At 50.8% G+C, this 23,264-nt stretch overlaps 1 protein-coding gene across 1 annotated transcript in view; it reads right to left on the reverse strand.

Moving 5' to 3' along the window:
• Nucleotides 1-23,264, reverse strand: part of SPOCK1 (SPARC (osteonectin), cwcv and kazal like domains proteoglycan 1) — a 471,580-nt gene that overhangs the window by 15,418 nt on the left and 432,898 nt on the right. Inside the window, exons 7-8 of the mRNA XM_079772660.1 lie at nucleotides 4,222-4,338; nucleotides 720-941 (exon numbers count right to left, since the gene is read on the reverse strand). Coding sequence (XP_079628786.1) covers nucleotides 720-941; nucleotides 4,222-4,338 — 339 coding nt within the window. The remainder of the gene's footprint in view (nucleotides 1-719; nucleotides 942-4,221; nucleotides 4,339-23,264) is intronic.

The following is a 23,264-nucleotide window of genomic DNA, read 5'->3' on the forward strand; positions in this document are numbered from 1 at the left end:
TCTGCTAGTCCTGTGAGCTGTGGACCACCAGGCCTGGGCACCCTCCCCCCGCCCCGCCCCCTCTGTCCCCACCCCACCCCTCACCCAGGAAGCTGAGACAGAGAGAAATAAAGCCAGACCTGAGACCCCTCAGGGAGTCTCACAGCTCCTGCTAGATCCCTGAGCTGCATTCTAGTCCCTCGTCTGCACAAGTGCAGGCTCACTCTCCTGACGTGTGACATAAGATGCCCCTGTGTTCTGTCCACGTATTCCTCAAAGCTTGCCTTCTTTATTTCTTCAGTCGGACAGAGTTTATTTATAACCACAATATCCTTGTCTAAGATACTCAGTATAAATCCTACTATCCCATAAGCTGACACGTGGTTTTTTTCTAAGGGGAACATAGAAATTCATGTGACAGTGGGAATTTCCCACAGCGATCTTGAGAATTATGATGCAAAGGTTTCCACGCCCATTTTACAGAGGAAAAGGCTGAGGCACAATATAATTAAGAGATTTTTCCCAAAAGGAAAATTTGAAATAACCAACTCCTTGATTATGCTCTAGGGTTTTCTAAAATACATGATAAAAATAGAAAGAAAATAAGAGAAAAGAGCCTTTAATGGGCTGGAGGCTTTATTCTCTAGCCAAGTCCTCCTTCCTGCTAATCTCTGCCTCCCCAGTGTGTGGTCCTGCCCGCGTGGCTGCCCTGGGCTCGACCAGCCTCCCTCCGGCCTTACCTCCCGGCTTCTGGAAGCAGTAGCACCACTCGTTGTTGGAGAGCTTGCCATCCTTGAAGGAGTCACAAGAGTTGAAGAGAGGCTTGATACAGGGCTCGTACTTGTCCAGGTAGATGGCATTGATCTCTGAGTGGTCAAGCAGGAGGTCATAGTTCATGTCCAACTTGTTGAACATCCAGCCCAGGGAGTCCTTGCAGATGGGCAGGATGCTGGTGTCAAACCCTGCCGAGGGAAGGCGCGTCAGCTGCCACTGCCCGGATGCTCCTGCCCCGGGAGGAGGCCCAGCGCCTGTTCCCCCCCTCCCCCCCTTCCCCTCCCCCCTCCCCCCCCCCCCCCCCGGCCGCAACCCCCGCTTCCTGAGGCTGTTCCCCCCCTAGGGGACGGTCTCAGTGGCACTTTGCTAGAATATGGTGGAGGGGGTGGGGGCTTAAGTGAAACAATTTAAAATGCACAAAACCAGAAGTTAGCATCTAAGGAAAATATGTTTAAGGGGCACAAATCTCCAATGCTCATTTATCTGTAATGTAAGTATGGGTTTTCATTTACAAGACTTGCTTAACCCGGGGTATGCCTGAGAGAAGAGGACACACAGGTGAGTAAGAGAACTAATAATTGTACTGCAGACTCCGCTTCGACATTGAGGGAGACTATTGTAAAAGGACGGCAGTGAGAGCGACCACGCGGCACAGTCCTGCACTGCTGACCTTCCCAAGCGGCCTCAGGTGCACGGGAACGCACCGGGTGCCGCCTCGGTTCCCGTGCTTCTCTTCTGCTCGCCCCCCAAGAGGTCCATGAGCTGGAACCCAAACTGACTCAGACAATAATTTCTTATTTCCCTGGTGTAGGAGGAGTTGTTTTCTTAAATAAATACTTGTTGCCACAATGGAAACTGTATGCACCCAAATAAAAACACTTTGCTTACCATTTGGGATACTGAGTCTACCATAGCCAAGCCCCAGAGAGGGCGTGCCCCAAATCTAACTTTCTTTCAGAGCCAAAAGCAGTCATGATTTCACGTGATACTATAACCTGGATTTCTAGGAAGGGTTTTATCTTCCCAGAAAACTGATGACAAAGGTTCACTTTTGTCTTACTTAAGGAACCCTTGTAACGGACCTATGAAATGATTCTTTATCCGCTCCACTGACAGATGGAAAAATATTGTGGAGCTGGGATTTGAACCCAGGCAGCCCTGCCCCGAGTCTACATTCTCAATCCATCCTCTCCCCGGGCTGCCTCCGCCCGGCAGGATGCATGACCCTTCGTCCTGAGGACATCCAGTTGGTGAGGTGCCCTGTTTGGGGATGGGCAGTGCAAGGCAGGTGGAGGAACACAGTGGCATTAGCAAAGGGTCCTGATGAGGTTGATAATCCGACCCACATCCTGGTCACTGGGCTTCTATGTACCTCACCAGGAACCCTGCTTAGTCAGCAAAATATGCCCTCCTTTTTTAAAGCACTGTTTTTACCAAAGGGTCTCCACTTCCGGAAGCCAGTAAATGGGTACAGGACACGCACCCCTCCACCCCCCTCCCCCCCGCTGCACTCTGCTAGAACCAGTGCTCCCCCCATTGCTCCCAGAGGCCCCGGCTGCCGTTCCCCTCCGCAGCCTGAGCTGGGACAGGCGCACAGTGAATGCTCAATACAACTATTTGTTGAGAGAAGTTTTCTAGCTCCTGCAAAGTTTACCGCTAAAAACACAAAAACCTTTCTGTTTTTATATGTAGTCCTCTTGCTATCTTAGAACACATCTGAGAACATCTTTTTCAAGGACAGAGACTGGGGGACACAGTGTGGCCTCTCATTTGACTAATGATTACCCCAGGGGCTACCAAGTCAGGAGGATAATTTACCCCAACACTAAGTGGCTCCACACTTGCTGTCTAGAATACTTTATGTATCAATTTCATAGGATATTAAAATTTAGCACCTGGGAAAGAGGAGTTTACTGCTGACTGCCCAACGAGAAGAAGTGCCCAGAAGGGGCAAGCCCACTTCCCACCTAGTCGGAAGGTTCTGGAAAAGAAGTGCCTGCATCTGATATCTAGGGGTGTGGTGGGGGGACAGAGCAGCCCTCCTAACTGGGCCCAAGCACGTGGGACGTCTGGGGCTCCCTGGCTTCGGTCTCGGCCTCCATGCCACACTCCCCTCTGCTCCCCTCACTGCAGCTACTTTGGGCCACCAAACCAGAAGCCCCTTCAGGACTCGATTAGCTTCCCGCCAGGGCAGCTCTTGCCGGGCTCCCGGTGTCTGCAGAAGGATCCCGAAACGGCGGTGACAAGGAGCAGCTCTCCGCACAGCAACGTGCTCTGGGAGGATCCCCGGGGAAAGCTGCTCCAGACCACCTGTGGCTCACCGGTCCACACTCCCAAGGAAGCCCCCAGCGGGAATAAAAACACACCTACTTCCCCTTCGCCAGACACAAACTCTGTGGACACGTAGATTCCAGGAAGCAAACACTCTCTTTCCTTTACCACAGAAGATCCAAATTAGTGGAAGAAGTGTCCCCCACACCAATGTCCCCTACCAGTGTCTATGGCTCTGAACAGCAAAGAATAACCAAGAATTAAGGGGACCATTCTCCTTTTGGCTGAAGGATGCTGGTTAACTGGATCCCAACAGTTACAAAGCTCCTTGTCCTGGACTAACTGTATTACTGACTAACCCCTCTGTGCTGATGGCCACGTGTGGAGAAGCCTACCCCCTGTGGAGAAGGCATCATTGAGAGACTCTGTGCAAGTACAAATGTGAGGACCGGTTCTGAGTGTTCCCTTGTCTGTGAGGAGGCCCTGCAGTTGGGTGATGGGGTGAGGGGCCCCTGCCTGGGAGTGTCTGTGGGAACGAAATGCAGTCTCGTGTCCACTGAGACAGATGATCAAAGGTGTTTGCTACGATGTTGTTTAAAAGAGCTGAACATTAGAACAACTTCAGGTCGACATCAATTATGTTATATCCATAAAACGGGATTCTCTGTAGCTATTACAAGCAGAATCCTACTCAACAACATAGAAAGGTAGCCACAGTATATTGCTAAATGATAAAAGGTCATATAACAGGCTGCAAAGTGTGATATAAATACACATACATGTTTTCCTATATGATAAGGAAAATATATATACCATAACATGCCTAACAGTTGTTAAAATAATGGCTTTATAGATTTTTTTGCATTTTTATATATATTTAATCTATCTCCCCAAATGTGTATACTAAACATATGATAATTTTGCAACCACACTTAAGTTACTCTGTAAATGCAGATTCCCAACTATGGATCCAAAATACGTATGACTATTGTATTGTCTAGATCCTAAGGCATTTTCCCCTCCACTATATTTTAATATTTCTGAAATTGGGACATATTTTAAGTCAGCGTAAATATTTAATGTAGAGTATCTTTGTTCACCCCCAAAATGCTATTATTGCTAAGTCAACAATGTCTGCTAACTGAGGAAACGTGGTGTTTGAAATGAAATAAATTAGCCAGAGTGACATGGTCTTACTGCCTTGGGCCGCGTCGGAGCTGGTGGGCTTGATGACCCTGTTGGCATCCTCATGAAGGGCTCCGAACCAGTCTTTCAGCCGGGAAGCGAGGTTCCTCAACTCCTTGTCCGTGCAGGCTGCAGAAAAGCAAAGGGGGGTCAGTGCGGCCCTGGGCTTTCCCCTCCTTAGCGCTGTGTCCTTACCGTGGGGTGCCACCAACTAAGCCATGCCCAAGAAAACTCCCCTCCAGCCACAACAGAAATCCTCACCCCACTTTGATAACCCCCCAAAGGTGCTGCGATCACAGGTAGAGTGTATGACGGAGCCTGGACTCCTAAACCGTGGTGGCTCACCGCTGTGCCCCACCTCAAAGCCCGTCACAGATGCCTCTGCTAACCCGTAACATTTGCTCTCGCAGGTTGCCAGAAGATGACATTTCCCACTAAACTCACGCCAAGAGACTGATGCTCAGGAATAGCTATGCTCTCGGGGAGAGTCTGCCTGGGACACCAGAAGGTCCGGGAATAGCAGGCTCTCAATTCTGTGTTAGCCCAAGGTTTGGGTCTGTGGTTGTGGTTATTTTGCTTGCCTTTGGCAGACTGACTTCACCTTCCCCCATAGACACATGGATGCCTTCTCCAGGGAAGAGTCCTTTCTGGTGGAGCCCATCTGTAACTATCCAGCTCATCTGGTAGGAAAGAGCGATCGGGGCCAAGGAATACTCTTTCTGAGAACAAGAGGAGATCTGGATGGACGGATGGATGGGCGGATGGATGGGTAGGGGGTGCAGGCTGCTGAAGGTGTCATGGAGTGCTGAGATAAAGCTTGAGGGAAGAAATCCCGAGGGAGGGACCACGGTGTAGAGAAGGGAGCCGGCATTCCCTGGATCCCTGATGTTACCCTAATTCTGGGTATCGAGAATCCTGGCAAAGGATTTCGTGACCTTTAGCATCTGAAAGGACAGAAATTAGAGACTTCAGGGACCAAAATCCCAATAAGTTAAGAAGGGACGAAGAAGCAAACCCTACAGCTATCATTTTCCCCGAATTCTAAAGTTCAGGAGACAGGCTGTGAAGAAGCCAAGCAGGAACAATGTTACAACACAGGGCCCCGTTCTGAATGTCTCCAGGTGCTCACAGGACGCAGATTAAAGCTGGAACGAACCAGTACACAGAGGCCAGCAGACACCCAGGCTCCGCTGGAAGGCATGGGGCAGCGACCAAAGCACAGACGTCTGGCCAAGCTCCTGTCCCCCTCCGGGGAGTGCAGGCTCACACTGGGTTGAAGTATGAGCCCCCATTTGCCTCACAAAGGGCAGGATGAATCCCCATCAGAAGAAAAGAACGTCATCCAGACCCTCTCCTCATTCTTAGTCTGCTTCCAGGCAAGCGGCTCGGTGGAGAACAGAGGCAGGCTTGCAGACCTGGGGCCGGAAAGGTCCCCACCCTACACTTAAGGGCAGGTGAGCAGACCCAGGCTGGGCTCTGCAAACTCAGCCCTGTCTTCATGGGTGCCACCTTCATTCCAGCTGGGATCCAGATCCAAACCCTGCAAAGCATGGAGTGGCGGTGTGGCCATTGTTTAGACCCAGCTTGTTAATGACCTCAAGACACTGCCTTATGGATACAGGGAGCAGACTGAAGGCTGTCAGAGGGGAGGGGCTTGGGGAACTGGAAGAAAGAAGGGAAGGAACTGAGCAAAAACCAAAACGTAGATACAAAACACATAGACATAGACAACAGTGTGACAGCCAGAGGTAAAGGGGGTGAGGTGGAGGCGGAGGTAGGCAAAGGGGGAAATGGGGACTGAAAGAGGCTTTGCTTGGGGCAGTGGGCGCATGATGTTTTGTTGACTCGTACACTTCAAACCTGAATGGTCTTGTGAACCAATGTCACCCCAATAAATTCAAATTCAATTTAAAAAATTACACACACACACATACACACACACACACACACACACAGCCTTGCTTTCAACAATCAGGACATTACTGTGTCTTAAAACTCCAGCCAGAAGTACCGAGAGCTGACTGACAGGCCACAGAGTAACATCTGGGGCCCACACTGCCTGGACTGGCTGGGCGACTCAAACAGGCAACTGAACCTCTCAGTGACTCAGTCTCCTCATCCGTAAACTCAGGACATCACATGTGACATACGTTAGACAAAGCATGTCAGCTGCTTAGCAAAGCACATGGTATGGAGTGATTACTCAGCACGTGCCAGCTGTGACTTTTATTAACATGACGATTATTTTTGTTTTTAAATTGAGGGTTTATAGATAAGCTTAGAGCAAACACCACAGCATTTGGAAAACCTAAACAAAACTGGCTTTGGTCACACAGGATTTAGGTGAAATCAGATACCTCTGTAGCCGGTACAGTTGCCATTAAGCACATGTCACTATTTAAATTACTTGAAATTAAATACAAATAAAACTTAGTTCCTCTGTTGCCCCCACCCCATTGCAAGTGCTCGGAGGGTCACACCATGTCCTACAACCCTGGTCGTGCCTCCACTCCTTCCCTCAGTCTTTTATCTTTTTAAATTGATTTCAGAGAGGAAAGGAGAGAGAGAGACAGAGATAGAAACATCAATGATGAGAGAGAATCATTGATGGGCTGCCTCCTGCACTCCCCACACTGGGGATCAAGCCCACACAGGAATCAAACTGTGACCTCCTGGTTCATAGGTCGAAGCTCAACCACTGAACCACACCAGCTGGGCCTTCCCTCAGTCGTTACAGGTGAGCTGGGGAAGGCTGCCAGCCTGCTCGCACCAGGAGCCAGCACTTCATCAGCCGCGTGCACCAACGGGGGAAGGGGCTTCCTGAGGGCTGAGGTTCCAGGACCAGCCCCTGGAGCAGGCCAACACTAACAGCGGACTGACTCAGGACCCCTGGGGGTAGAGCCCCGCGCGCGCGCGCGCGCACACACACACACACACACACACACACACACACACACACATCTCTGACTTTCCAGTGCTGCACAGCTCTAAGCAGGGGAGGCTGTGGTCCATTTTCCCGGGGGAATGGGATGCGGACTCTGCAGCCAACCTCAGTTTGAAAGGGAAAAATTAATAGTATCCATTTCTTCTCAATTGCCACCTACGCCATCTATTCTAAACGTTCTCTAAGCAGAGAAAACTGCCAAGTCACTGGCAAAGGAAATGAACCCCATTTCTCTGTGGAATCAATCAGCCTGTCACGTTAACTGAAGCCTGACAGGTGTGCAGGTCACCAAGGCTTTAAGGGACTGCTGACATTCCCACGGCTTCCCAATGTACAGGGCGCGGACGGCGGGTGGAGGCGCCACTGCCCTCCGGCTGCTAGAGCATCTTCTTGCAGAGACCGGGCTTGTGGGGAGCCAGTACTAACTGAGGCAGTTAATGTTCCAGGTGGGTATCCTGGGTTGAAAACAATCAAAACATCAGGCCCTCACATGTAAAGGCAGTTCTGCCAGGGACGCAGGCCAGGCAGCTCTTAGGAGAGACGGAGGGAGGGGGCAAGTCAGGCTCCCGCCTTCATCAGCGTTGGGATGGGAGCAGTGGGCCCTGGGAAGGACCGCGTGCAGCCTGCTGCCGTCCTGAGGCCCCGAGCACGTGTCACGTGTGCAGCCAGTGGGACTCCATTAGAGAAAGAAGAGTCCATGCACATCACTCCACAGGGAGCGAAAGCAGCTCCCTCCCCAGGAAAGCCGGCAGGCGGGGCCGGTAATGTGGTGCGCTCCCAGCGGACGCTTCCCGTCTGTTTGGAAAATAGGAACAAAATGCCATAAGCAAGTATAAGTCCGCACACGCAGGCGCCCTGGAAGGTATACAGATGGCTCTGGGAAGAAAATGTGACCCCTCCCCTCCACCTGAGGCCTGGAGCTTGGAGGGCTTTAGATTAGACTGCACCTAAATGCAAAGAGAAATCAAAGCCTGAGGAAGTCCTGAGTGACCCAGCTGATGGGAGGAAGAAGGAGGCATAGTCGCCAATAACTAAGGGCAGAAAGCTGTTAAAGGGCGGGGCTGACCTGTTAGCTTTGGCTGATGGGGAAGTCAGCCGGCCTGCATATCAGCTATTGATGGAGAGAGAGGATCTCTTCTTACCTGGGTGAGTAAGCACAGCCTGGCTCCGACACCCCCTGGGGGCCATTACCCATCGTCCCTGGCTCCTCTGTCTCCCTTCAGACAAGTCCAAGGCTAGTGAAGAGCTAGTGAGGCAGTCATTTCGGAAGGGGAGAGGCAGGAGCGAGGAAATCCGGGCTTTGAAAAGTGCTCCCAAGGGCGATACCTGGGGTTCCAAGCTGGTCTCTGGTGACTTGGGGGGCTGAATGCCACTCTACACAGCCTCTCAGAGGACTGGATAGAAACAGGGAGACAGGGAGACGACTGGGGAGATGATATAAAAGGTGGCGGTGGGGCAGAGTACAGAAATGATTTAAAGCTGCAGTGTTGTATCTAACGCTGAGTGACAGCAGGTGTGTGTGTGTCTGCCTTACAAATCCTAAGTGGAGCCACATTTGAGCGCCCAGTTGGGGATGTCTGAAAATGGCAAACCTGACATGCGGGCCTGGCAAGGTCTGTACTCCTGCTCGGGAACCAATTGCCGGCGTATTCCTGTAACTCACGGAACACTTCCGCTGAAGAGCCGAAGGAGACGAATGTGCCACCTGTCACCGGCCGCCCTCCCCTCCACCTCGGCCTCACTAATGCTTAGCTCAGGGCTTTGGCAAAATCCAACATGAAAACAATCAGAATTTAATTTAAACTGTCACGCCTCCGAAGGTAATTAAGGAGTTGGGCCAGACCGGAGTTCTCCCTGGAGCAGGCCAGGTGCGGCCCTCCGCCGGCCTCCTGGCACAGCTGCGCTTAATTACCTAATCGGAGAGGCCGATCCAGGCACTGTGCCTGCAGAGGGCTCAGCTGGCCTCTGGCCGGCGGCGTGGCTGCAGACGCTCTGGGACTGCATGCCTGGCAGGGCCTGGATTGGACAACACAGGGAGGCCCCCCTGAACCGCCCGCCCAGGGTGCCGCCTCTCCCCTCTGCCTTCCTCCTGAGCTGGAAGCTGCACGTGTGGGCTCCTCCTCCCGGGGGCCGCCTCATGCCCAGGAATATTTAGGACACAGCAAGCGCCCCCTGTGGGGAGGTGTGCGGGAACGCTGAGGAGGGGGTGCCGCAGGCCTGGGAGCTGGGGAGGGAAAATGAGCAAGGCTGCAATTCCCTTAGAAACACGGGTTCTCATAAACTGGAACCCCAGCAGGTGGGGTGGGCTCTCCTCAGCACAGGGCCAGGAGGGGAACCAGTCATTCTGCTGTGAAAGAGCCTGGGCGCCGCGGACAGTAGCCAGGCCCTGGGGGGCGAGCGGGTCAGCTGCCAGCCCAGCTGAGACTGACATGTATGTGACTTCTCCCAGCTCCAGTTTCCTCCTCTGCAGAATGAAGGGGAAAGCAGAACTCGCTCACAGCATTAAGCGGGGAGGGGACCTTATTTGTGTTTGTGAATGGCAGTGACCCACTAAATGGAAAAGTATGGGGATCACCCACTAAATGGAAAAGTATGGGGATCACCCACTAAATGGAAAAGTATGGGGAACACCCACTAAATGGAAAAGTATGGGGATCACCCACTAAATGGAAAAGTATGGGGATCACCCACTAAATGGAAAAGTATGGGGATCACCCACTAAATGGAAAAGTATGGGGATCAAGATTGGGCACGGTATGCTCACGTGACATAACCACCTGAAGCTGGCCAGTAACCGGCAATTTTATTGTTTTCAGAGAAGGTTCAGTGACATCTCCAAGGTCTACAAACAGCGTCAGTGACAAAAATGACATTTAAGCCTGTCTCCTAATGTGAAGTTCACGGATGTGCACACAACACAACCCCAGGTGCCTCACCTTCGCTTCCACCAGCCCCCACTCGAGTGAGGGGTTAGAACCACGCTCCTCCCCCGGACACAGCCAGGCGGCGGCACTGTGGTTCGGAGCTCAGGCTTGTGGGTCTGGCGGCCCTGGGTTTGCACACCTGCTCCCAAGTGTATAAGTGGTTGTTTTGTACATAAGTCACTGCTCTTCTCTAAGCCTCTGTTTTCCCATCTGTAAAATGTGGATAATGACAATATCAACCTCATGGAGTTCGGGTGAGGATTTATTGTGAAGATTAAGTTTTCAAAACGTAACAGGTGGCCTGGCCGATGTGGCCCAGTGGTTGAGCGTCGGCCCGGGCACCAAGAGGTTGCTGGTACGATTACTGGTCAGGACACATGCCCAGGTTGCAGGCTAGATCCCCAGTGGGAGGTAGCTGATCGATGTTTTTCTCTCATTGATGTTTCTAACTATCTCTCTCTCTCTCCCTTTCCCTTCCTCTCAAAAAAAAAAAAAAAGCAACAGGCGGCAGCAGCGTCTCCCCCTCTGAGGGACTCCAGGGGCCGGAGCACCTGCTCTGCAGGCCGATGGAGGTAAGCTCCAGCCATGAGCAGTTTCAGTAGCAGAACACCATGGGGCCTCCTGAGGGGATTTTTGAAGCAGGTACAAGGTGAAGCCCCGCTTCTAATCGGGATCATGTGACAGAGACTTGAGCCAGGCTACACTTGCACAAATTAAATTGTTGCTACATGTAATTCTGGTTTTCACTTTCAGCACCTAAAACATCAATATATATGCATGCTCTCTTACCCTTGAGAATGCATCATTTTATGTAAAAACAGGCATGAGCATAGGAATTAGGGTCCTTTATCCAGGAGCTTGCCAATAAAGTCCCTCTTAAAAAGCAATCTTTGAAAGAGCTTAAAAATACCAACATTAAACTTGGGAGAAGATGAGGTAAACTAATTAATGGTACAACATACAAACGAAGATGCATAAATTTCCCTATTAAACCCATTAAGACTCTTCTTAGTAACCTGATTTGAGGAGACTTTAATGTTTCCCTAGATTCTAATGATAATCCTTCATCTGGAAAAAGAAATGCATTTGGAACTGGCATAACATTGGCAAATGCGCATTAGTGGAGTAACACCAACGTTCCCCCCCCCCCCCCGAATGATCTAGAGCGGAGGTTAGCTAGATGAAATAAGCTATTAAAGCTTCTGATAGAATCCACGGCATTGTCAACACTCCAGGGATCAGATTATCGAATGTGGGAAATATTGGTTAGAAGCGCCCACTCTGCTTTCATTGTTCCCAGGCGGCGGGCAGCTTCCGCTGCAGGGGAAACCGGGAGGAGATGAGCAGAGAGCTGCAGTTTTACTGCCGTGGTCCGTGGCCAGCCAGCCTTGTTAGGCCTCAGCTTACAAAGACTAAACTGGAGACTGACAACTGCTGTGCTCACCTAAAATTGACATTGGCAGGTGCTTCAGGAGAAAGCATGGGATATAGACTCAACGGTACTACTGACAGCACCAGCTGGGCAGAGCCCTGGGCGAGGGGCTGAGCTGGTGATGGCTGATCCCTGCATGGGGTCATCCCCTGTTGGAGAGGCAGACAGTGTCTGCAAGCCAGTTGGCCTTTTGTTAATGTACTAGTGCCTGGTGTATGGATTCGTGCACATCAAAAGGAAATTAATTAGAAGGTGGCTGGTAGGGCAGGACTGGGTGAGACAGGTTGGACATGCCCTGGAGCCAACCTCCTGCGGTCCCTCCTCAGCCGGCCACACCTGGGGTGGCACCACGGCTTGAAGAGCATCTACAGAGTGAGCAGGGTCCCTCCGGCAGGTGGGGTCTCTTGGCCTGGCCTGTGGGGATCAGGCCTAAACCGGCTCTTCAACATCCCCCAGAATCGAGCTCTCTCCTCTCTGGTTCCAGGGTGCGTCACCCGAGAACCACCGCTGCCAAGTCACCGCAGCTCGGCAGCTCCTGTGTTGAGCGTCTGCCCCCTGGTGGTCAGTGTGCATTATTGCTACCAGTTGGACAGTCGGATGGTCGCTTAGCCTTTCATAAATACAGATGAACTCAAGTGATTAGAGACAGTCAAGGAAGGCTTCCAGGAGGCGGCAGGACTTGGGCTGAGGTTCATGTCAAGGGAGGACTTAGAAAAGGAGAAATATTTCAGGCAGGTTTTAGAAATGACGAGGAAGCCAATTTGAATGAAGTGACTGGTTTTTAAAGCTGATTTATGCTTAAGATCAGCTCTGCTCAAATTAAACACCAGTTTTGGCATGATTAGGTCTACTTCTAAATCATAAACATATATAAAGACCAAATAGAAATGTGTGTATAAATCTGTATATTTTCTTAAAGATATTCCAATGTATTAAACATCTATACTAATAAAAGGGTAATATGCAAATTGGTCACAATACCCTCACAGTAACAACCGAACAGCAGGCTGCGTGGGGCGACAAGGCTGGCAGAGGGGGGCAGTGAGGGGCAACCAGGCCAGCAGGGGGGACAGTTGAGGGCAACCAGGTTGGCAGAGGGGGGGGCAGTTGGGGGCAACCAGACTGGCAGGGGGGCACTAAGGGGCAACCAGGCCAGTGGGGGGGGGCAGTTGGGGGCAACCAGGCTGGCGGGGGGGCAGTTAGGGGGCGACCAGGCTGGCAGGCAGAGGTGGTTAGGGGTGATCAGGCTGGCGGGGGGGGGGGGCAGTTAGGGGCAATCAGGCAGGTAAGCAGGTGAGCAGTTAGGAGCTAGCAGTCCCAGATTGTGAGAGGGATGTCCGACTGCCGAAACCGGCAGTCGGACATCCCCTGAGGGGTCCCGGATTGGAGAGGGTGCAGGCTGGGTTGAGGGGACTCCCTCTCCCCGTGCACAAATTTCGTGCACCAGGCCTCTAGTTATTATATAATGTGTATAGATGCTCCAAGGACCATCTGACCTGGTAGTACTGACTGTCCAGGACTGATACATAAGCCGATATCTGCAAGAGTTTATAGTGACAAGAAAGTCTTTTCGGGGTACATATAAGATGAATCTCCATTCCTAATTGGCAATTTGTGTCCAGTTTAATCTACTCATTTTCAGTGTCCAAGTCTGAGTATTATTAAAGGTAATTTAAGTTTCTATGCTTTACAATACCTAACACACCAGTACATGCATGTACGTTTATACCCTTAAACATGAAATTAACTTATATTATTTAATGGGGCTGAGGCCACAATGGATTGGTGGAGGACCATGAATGCCAAGCTTGGGATTTGAGGTCTGATCCTGATGGCATAGGACAATGGAACCTGAGATGCCTCTTTAACTTGAGGGGAGAGGAGGAGGTCCACACTTTCATTCACAGGTCCGGTGGGGAACCAGGAGTGGGGCTCAGGCCTAAAACGGCTCTTTGACATCCCCCAGAATCGGGCTCTCTCCTCTCTGGTTCCAGCGCCATCAGCGGCAGGTGGCTTCATGAGTGGGGAGTGGGGCTACGCCAGGACAGGGAACCATGAGCTTCTCTCAGTTCCTCCCCCAACCCCTCCCTCCCCTGGTGTGGAGTGGATGGTGACACAGCTGTAGGGACTGACCGGAAGGCTAAGTGCACCACAGGCTTCTTGTGACAAAGGCTGGGCAGTACCTCCAGGGATGCTGGAGTCTAGGATGAGAGCAAGGTTGGAGCTGGAATTGAAAATCCCCAGGTGAAACTAAGGCCAGAACAGAATGGTCCTGGAGTCACCTGGAGCAGATGTAGCCGCAGCTGGCTTTTCACTTTCATGCTTTTGTTATGTAGGAGCTCAAGTGGCTGATAGTCAAGGAAGGCTCCCAGGAGGAGGCAGGGCAAACTGATGGAAGATCAGAACAAATAAAGCAGGATCTGAGGAAGCACTGCCTTCGGAAACCATGAGGGTATCTCAAGCTACTCCACGTGCTGCCAGGTGCCGTGTCTGATTCACTGTCCCCCTCACCCTTCGGGCCATGCCCCTCCATCCGGGTGGCTCCTGGTGTATTGTTCAAAGACAGCTCTCTTGGAATCTGTCTCTACCCTGGAAGCCTTCGGGCATGGATGGGTACAGTAACTCAGCATGAAAACAAGATGGCATCCAAGCTGTAAGGGATGTTCTCTGGGCTCAGAGAGAATATTGTGACTGGCACAAAGATGAGACAGTAGCGATTACTATTTCTATTTCTAGAAACATGACTATATTTGATCAAAATTGCCTGTTCAGACATCAAGTATCTAACAGGGCAACATGACACAGCCAGCAATTTCCATCTTCCCCATCTACATATCCTACATAATAAAATGGTAATATGTAAATTACCATCACTCCGCTACGCCCACGATTGGGCCAGCAGGAGGCGCAGGGGGCGGGACTCAGGGTGGCCGGGGTAGCTGATTGGGCCAGCAGGACGCTGAGCTCGCGGCGCCACTGGCGCCGCGAGCTCAGCATCTGTGCCATGGCTGCGCCGGAGGCTTTCAGAAGGCCTGGGGCACCGGCGGACAGCCGGCCAGGTCCCCCGCGATCAAAGGCCAAAGCGGGGGACCTGGCCGGCTGTCTGCTCCGGCGCAAGGCCTTTGGAAAGCCTCCGCAGCGCCGGAGGCTTTCTGAAGGCCTGGGGCACCGGCGGACAGCCAGCCCGCTGGTGCACCAGGTGCATGATTAAATCATGCACTGGGCCTCTAGTCCTAGATAATCATTGATGTAAACAGGAACAACATCACACTTCCATTTTCAGTCAGACCTTTAGAAGGGAGATGTCTTTGAACAATATACCAGGAGCCACCCGGTTGGAATAAATGTCCAGGTAGGTGGCTTCCGGTGTGTTGTTCAAATACATAAACAGTAAGACTGTTTCTGACCTTTGTTACAAGGCGAGGGGCTCCTCCTGAAGTGAAAGCAACATTTCCTGTTCAGAAGAACTGAGGGATGGATCTGGGAGGAAGGACAGGGCGCCGGCCAGGCAGAAGCTGCACAGGAAGGAAACCAGCAGACGCAGGAAGCGTGACGCGGCCTGGGCAAGCGGGTCTTGGAAAAGGCCACAGATTCCTTCTTCCTGTGGCAAGAGGCTCACTCCAAAGGTCTCACTGAAGCAAGAGAACTGAGGCAGGGCTGAGCAGGCTGAGGCGGGAAACCCACTTGGCCTGATGAAACAGTAGGTAGTACTGTTTCTATTTCTAGAAGCACGGCTATATTTGAGAGTTGAATCGACAGATTGAGAAGGCACAGCACTAGCCAGGAAAAATCAACTAGAATGGTCCATGCCAAGACCGATTCTAAAGAGCCACCCTCTTGGGTCTGATCTATCTCAGAGAAACAGAAAAGATGGGCAACAGGGGGCAACATTTCAGCGTGAAGCTGCCTGCCGCTGATGGCGCTGGGAGCAGAGTGTTTTCGGACTGTGCAGTCTGCAAAGATGGACGGTCCCTCCCTTTCACCCACAGGACTCCCTTTTGAATAGATAGGCCAGTAAAGTCTAACTTCTTCCAATATTAGTGTGTGTGTGTTTTACCATGGAACACTCAGCAGAAAAAATGGAAAAGGTGGAAATGTGGACCAAGTATAGCAGCATGAAACAGCCATATTTGAAGAAAGTCAGTAATAATATATAAGAACTCAGAGAAGAGGTGAGGAGACACTAGAGGAGATGGCCTGTGAGCATTTAGATCCCAGGAAAGTAAACACACACACACACACACACACACGCACACGCACACGCACACACTCACGCAAACCAAAATCATCATTAACATGAAGCCAAATTAGAAAAAGCACAAGAGAGGTCAGACACTGTGGAAACTCAACAAGATAGAAGGATGGCAGAGTGAGAAGGGTGAACAACATGAAGAGGAAATGAAGGAACTACGAAGGGCTGGAGAGTAAATGAGGGCCAGAGAAGAGGCACAGGGATGCTGCATGTGCAAAACTACAGCCTCTGAAGAAGCAAAGGAAACAGATGAACAGGACATGCACCTAAAATATAAGGCGGTAAACCACCCCTGGCGCAGAAGAGGAGGTGAGCATTAGCCAGGAATGGGCCAAACCAAGATCCACCCTAATGAAGTTACTGGATTTTAAAAATAATGAAATAGTGATAAGAGTAACAGAGAAGATAGCCACATAACTGATGAGAGAAAAAAGAAATAAGGCTACCCTCTGATTTCAAAACAGCAATATTCAAAACCAGAACTCAGTAGAACAATATCTATAAGATAGTCAAGAATCCTATATAATAAAAGCCTAATATGCTAAGTGTCCAGTTGATGGGTCAGCCATTCAACCAATCAAAGCATAATATGCTAATGATATGCTAAGGCTGCTCAACCGCTCGCTATGATGTGTACTGACCACTAGGGGGTAGACGCTCCAACTGGTAGGTTAGTTTGCTGCTGGGGTCCAGCTGATTAGGACTGAGTGAGATGGGCCAGACATGTCCAGGAGCCCTCCCACGGTCCCTTCCCTGCTGGCCAAACTCCTGCATATCTCCCCGGCCCCAATTGTGCACTGTTGGGGTTGCCTGCACCCTCTCACAATCTGGGACCTCTCGGGGGATGTTGGAGAGCCGGTTGCAGCCTAATCCTGCAGGCCAGGCCAAGGGATCCCACTGGTGCATGAATTCATGCACTGGGCCTCTAGTACATAAATAAGAATAAGTAATATAGAAAACCAGTTTGAACACACACGGACTTGGGGACTATTGTTCCCATGAGCCCTTCAGAGGAACTACTAGAGGATTCACAGTAGCCAATTATGGAGATGACTTGGGAAATGCATTTACTTAAGAATGAACAAAGGTGGCAATTAAAGTGACAGATGAGAATGCAAATACCACATACTCTAACAAGGAAGAAATTACACAACCCACACCCACCCCAAAACATGGAGGGAGGAGAAGAAGATGCAATTATGGCAAGTTTTCATGTATGTATTAATTTTAGGGTTAGATAAAAACATCAAAAGATGACAAATCAAATATAGAAGAATTAATATATTTTATAGTACAAAGGTAAACCTAAGATAGTAATTATATCAGCTATTATTAAGTGATAGAGGAAAGGGAGAGGAAATTTAAAAAATGGGAAGGGAAGAGAAGAATCATTGATTTTAGCACCATTTAAAGTGATAACATCCCTGAATATGATTACACACACACACGCATGCCCTCCCCCAACACAAAAAATAGAACACACAGTGGGGAAAAATAAAGGAAAACAACAAAAATAATAGAGTTGATAGGACCAAACATAATTTTTTACATCAATAAATATAAATGGGTTAACATTCAACTCTTAAGAGAGTAAGATTTCACTTTCAGATTGAGTCACAGAGAAAAACCTAACTCTATGTAGACTGTAGGAGACATAACAATGGCAAAGTGATTCAGGAAGATTGTTTTGATTCCACAATTATACTTTCTGACTAGAATCTACAAACACACACCTTTGAAGTAACATTTATAAGTCTATTATTTGAAATGGCATACAGCTGTCAATAATTCAGATGTCCCTGGTTAAATCAGTGATAGCACATCCACACAATGGGAAACTCTACAGCCATTTCTATGATATGCAAGGATCTCTAAGATGTATTAAGTAAAAAAAAAAAAAAAAAAAAAAAAAAGCAGAGTACAGAACAGTATGTAACATATGCTGCTCTTCGTGTTAACGGGGGCGTGGAAGACAAGAGTCTATATTCGTATTTACTTTATTGTTGTTGTTAACCCACACCTGGGATATTTTTTTTTCCATTGCTTTTCAGAGAGAATGTAAGAGAGGGAAAGGGAGAGGGAGAGAAACATTGATATGAGAGACACATCGACCGGTTGCCTCCTGCACAGGCCCCAATGGGGGGCGGGGAGCAAACCTGCAACTGAAGTACATGCCCTTGACTGGGAAACCAACTGGTGACTCTTCAGTGGGTTCACAATGCACTGGCCAGGGCTGTATTTACTTTATGTGCATCAAGAATGTCTTCAAAGATATACAGAAAACTGATAATAACCTTCTGTTTTGCAGGAGATGGGAGCTGAAGAGTTGGTGGACAAGAATGGGAGGAGGAATGCCTGTGTTCCCTTTAATGCTTTCTGGTTGTGATGTGGGTGCACAGCTCTTGGAAAATGTAAGTGTGTCCTTGTCTGTCTCCCCACTGAACCACCTGCTCCCTGAATGCACTGGACTCAAGGCCAAAACAACACAGGTGGCAGCTGAGGTTTGTGGAGTGAATCAGCAAATGAACAAATGAAGGAACAAATGAAGGAATGATGCCATACAAGGCGTTAGCCCCGCGGCGGGGAAAGCTCCAGGGATAAGACCACCAGAGACCCATTAGCTGTATAACTCAAGACAGTTTGCACCAGTCCATCAGTCTAATGCCACGTGCTCACATTTTGCTTTCCAGCCCAAAGGGGGAAAGTAAGCCCTAAACCTGGGCTTTTTAAATCAACCCGGACTAGTGCTGTTCTCCATGCCGCCTGTGCCAGGGCAGGTCTAACCAGGTCCAGCTCTCCCGGAGGCAAACCTGGGGGCGCAGCCCGGGCCTGGTGCTCAAACTCCTCTTCTCATTTGTAAAAGGGGAACGTGTCCCCTCCACAGAGTGGGTGGAATTTTAACAATGAAGACCTGAGCCGTCTGACATTCCAGAATGCTCTTTCCTGGAGAGCCAAGGCTCCGTCAACTGTGTTCATCTGTGGGGTCCTCTCACCAACTGCCTCAGGGGATTCGACCGCCTCTCCTGGGGTGCCCCAGGGCCCTCTGTTTGCAGTCCCTCTTTCCTTTTCCATGTTGTGTCACCCACAACCTGTTGCCCCTCTGGACTGAGAGCCAGTGCAGCAGGACTCTGCAGCGGTCACCTATGCACCTGCCCCAGTTCCCACAGTGGTCACACCTTCCCCTGCCCCCAGGTCCCACAGAGGTCACACCTGCACCTGCCCCCAGTTCCCACAGTGGTCACCTCTGCCCCTACCCCCAGTTCCTACGGCGGTCACCTCTGCCCCTACCCCCAGTTCCCACAGCGGTCACCTCTGCCCCTACCCCCAGTTCCCACAGCGGTCACCTCTGCCCCTACCCCCAGTTCCCACAGCGGTCACCTCTGCTCCTACCCCCAGTTCCTACGGCGGTCACACCTGCACCTGCCCCCAGTTCCCACAGTGGTCACACCTGCCCCCAGTTCCCACAGTGGTCACACCTGCACCTGCCCCCAGTTCCCACAGCGGTCACACCTGCCCCTACCCCCAGTTCCCACAGCGGTCACCTCTGCACCTGCCCCCAGTTCCTACGGCGGTCACACCTGCACCTGCCCCCAGGTCCCACAGTGGTCACACCTGCCCTGCTCCCCCCCACCCCCCACCGTTCCCGCAGAGTGTCTATTGAAAGTAGGCATTGACGTGTGTTGCAGAGACACACATAAAATAATGTGAATACTTTGAGCTAAGTGAAAACATAATAAAAGCACCAAGAATGAACATGACAGATCAGGTAAGGGAGTGGCCCATGTGCCTTTGAGGATGAAGGGAGAGTTATGACCAGCCCTGAGACAAACAACTGCCAGCCTACAGGAGGCTGGCTGTGGTGGGAAGAGGCGGGAGGAATGCAGGGTGCGGACCCCATGATGCTGGTTACAGAGACACACCGTGTCTGGGGAAGCCCCAGGAGGCCTGGAGGGCGAGCCTCTGTCTGCACTTCACATCCAAGAACACCAGGCAGGTTAGGGACCTCGCCCATTCTCGCCTCAATTTAAATACAATTCAATGCCAAGTGTGGCATTTAACCCCAGGACCAAAGGATTCCAGTCTGTTCCTCACTTATGGGAAGGAAGACCTAATTCTCCCACACCAGACATCATGCTGAGTCCCCACACCCCCCACAGGGAAGGCATCACCAGGAAGCCTGGAGCTCTGGGTCCAGGCTCCAGTGGAGCCAGGCCCAAGGCTTACAGATTGGCTCCAGCCTCCTGCCAACCCCTCAGGCCTGAGCCAGCCATTTCCTGTTCCTTTGCACATTGTGATGCTAGAAGGATTCCACACACCTGGCTCCTCTGAGCACTGGCTCCTGGTTGCTGTCTGGATGGTTACCAATAAGCAATTTAGTTTATCTCCGTCTCCGTGAGCTTATTTGGAAACCATGGAACGCTGCTTACAGAAAATTAAGCTTCCTTTTCTGAAAGCATTCAGCCAATAGTGCAGGCAGGAGCTGGCGATTGGAGGTAACTGGTTTATGCATATGTAAACACGATGCATTTAGCAAATTATTTAGACTTCACACTTCAGAGCATTGAAGGAAACAAAGGTGCCTTCCCAGGAAACTTCAGTGCAACAGAGACATTCTGAAAGGAATTCAGAATTACTGGTTTGTGAGAATAGTTGAACTCGGATATGAATGGAAAATAATGGCTTACAGCATGGAGCATGGGGTGAGCTAAGCAGAATTTGAACAGGTCTAATTGTAAGTGGTATTAAGGTGTCTCTGGGGACCTCAAAGAATTACAGCCCATAACATGCCTTGCGATAGAATTCATGGTATAACCTCATCATTTCAAACTCAATTACACTGTGACTCCTCTTCATGCCTTTTCCCAGCATGTTTTTCTCCTTGGACCTAGAGAGAGAATTCTAGATCTACCTTGAGCTCAAAAACAATGCACTAGTTAGCGCTTCCCTGATGCCTCTCCATTCTCCACTAGGACCTGTTGCCTCAGCCCCTTTCATGTTTCATCAGCAAGAAATGGACTGAAATGTCATTGTACGTATCACCCCACCACGGCAACCTTACGAGCCCGCGCCACGGGCTTTGGACCTCCTGGACAGCAGGGCAGGGTCCTGGGCTGGCCGGTTTCCAGTCTGCAGACCACCGAAGGGGCGGTCCATTTGTCTGCAGGCGTGGCATCCAAGGGGCCCTCTAACGCAGTGCTTGGTGGCCCAGCTGTGGACGATGAGAGACAGGCGGCACCAGCGCAGCGCGGCCCGTGTTACATCATCAGTACGAACGCCACTGTTCATACTCTGTCCCAAGAGCTGCCAAATATCAAGTGCCTGCTGTTGCCAAGCATCCTACTAGCACTTGGCCTTCACTTAGTCCTGGTGATAACTTGTCAGTCATGGTTATTTCCATCTTACTGACGTGGAAACTGAAGCTGGGGAGGTGAAGTGCTCATCATCTGACAGGTGCTGTGCACATCGGCATGATCTCACTGAATCGTCACGCCAGCGCCCTATGAGGTAGGGAGAGTCACTGACGCCCATCCGCAGAAGGTGCACCAGGAGGGAGTCACAGCAAATGTCTAGGTCAAGCTAAAATGGCAGAGCTGGGAGATACGTTCGGGTCCCAGCCACAGCCAGGTCTGCCCTGCTGTATCCTGCATTCCCACCACTTGGAAGGCCATCCCCATTGCCAGAAAATTCTCCACTCACCGGAATAAGAGGAGCAGCTGGGGAAGGGGTGTCTTGGGCATGCAAAAGCCATGCTGGTCTCTGGTACCCAATACATTTCCCTTCTCTTCACTGACTCCCTCCCAAACACACACCACACCCCATACACACACATACACACCATACCCCTCCCCCACACATACCACACACACACTCCACACCCCACACACACACTCCACCCTCCCACACACACATACACACACCATACCCCTCCCCCCCACACACCACACACACACACACTCCACACCCCACACACACACTCCACCCCCCCCCCCCCACACACACACATATACACAGGTGATTCCAAGTGATAGATTTGTAAACCATCACAACAACTCTGAGGCAGACACTCTTATTATTCCCATTTTATAGCTGTGGAGACTGAGGCTTAGAGAAGATGTCAGCTACTCAAATTCAGCAAAATATTAAGTAACGGGGTTTGCACCAAGGCTGTCTGACTCCGGGCCAGGGACTCAGCCAGGAGGCCCCACCACAGTGAGCCTCGTACTGAGGGACATGGCACTGAGGCCCGGGAGCTGGTTCTAATTGGGATTCTGTCTCAGGATGAGAAACACACACTGAAAATTATGACTCTTGAGTAGATCTTATATGAGGCTTAAGTCAACCAAGCACAGATGGCTGCAAAGATTTAGCTGTACTATTATACACAACCACAACGCTTAGAACACTAAAAAACAAACCTAGAAGCAAATGTCCAATACTAGGGATTAAATTATGGTTCACAAGTATGTTAGAAAACCGAGGAGCTATTAAAACGTATGACAGACATTATGACATACAAAATGCAGTGAACAAAAGCAGAATACCAAAGTACCTGTGGTTTGATCTGGCTTTTGTAACCTGAAACCGGTAGTGTGGACACGTGGGGGAAGACAGAGGCAGAGGGGAAATATACCATAAAAGGTTCCTCGTGTGCCTGTTATGTACGAGGATGTTTGTTGTTGACTCTCTTCTTTCGCCTGCTGATGTTTTCTAGCTCGTCCACGATAAAATGCCCCAGCTAGAGGGAGGAAGGCCCTCTGAGGCCCCCGAGCCCTGGGCTCTCTCCACAGCTCAGACTCACTAAGAGGGTCAGAAACACCACCTTTTATTCGTTTTCCTTTGTAAGCCTGTGAGAAGCCCCAGCGACCCTGACAGGACTCACCCATCTCCCTGACGGTGCTTTTCTGTCCGCAGTGAGGGTCTCACCAAGAAAGCCTGGCCGGTGAGCGAAGGCCAGAGTCATTAGGAGGTGACGCTCCAAAACGATCGGATCGGGGGCTGATGCGAAAAGCCTCTTTGGGTAAAAGTCAATTCTGAAAGAGTCATTTTTCCACCTTCGCCAAGAGGCGCCGCAGGCAGCTGTGGAGGAGAGCGCCTGCTCTATCACGCTAGTCGTGGGAAGAGAAATTGGTCTGCTTTTAAAGAGCAGAGCAGGATCCCGCCGCCAGTGTCCTCACGGTCACTTCAGGGCACATTTCCCCCAGAGCCTCTCCCAAACTGGAGGCTGAAGGAGCCGGAAGACCTGCTGGAAGGACAGCCGGGGCCCTAAGAGGCCCTGCTTCTGATACGCTCGGCCCTGGCCAGGCCTCAGTGGGGAAGGAAATGAGGGCTGCTGCGCTGTTCACAGGTGCAAACGCTAAGCGATCAGAGGGCGGCGTCCACCCCACCCTGCACGCTCACCCCGCCGCTAACAGGCTCTCTGGGCCATGTGTGTGCTTCGATATATGGGAGCCACGGAGAGAGAGACAGACACCCTGCAGGACTGCTTCTATGTCACCAGGTCCA

Source organism: Cnephaeus nilssonii (genome assembly GCF_951640355.1).
Source record: "Cnephaeus nilssonii genome assembly, chromosome: 5".
NCBI lineage: Eukaryota > Metazoa > Chordata > Mammalia > Chiroptera > Vespertilionidae > Cnephaeus > Cnephaeus nilssonii.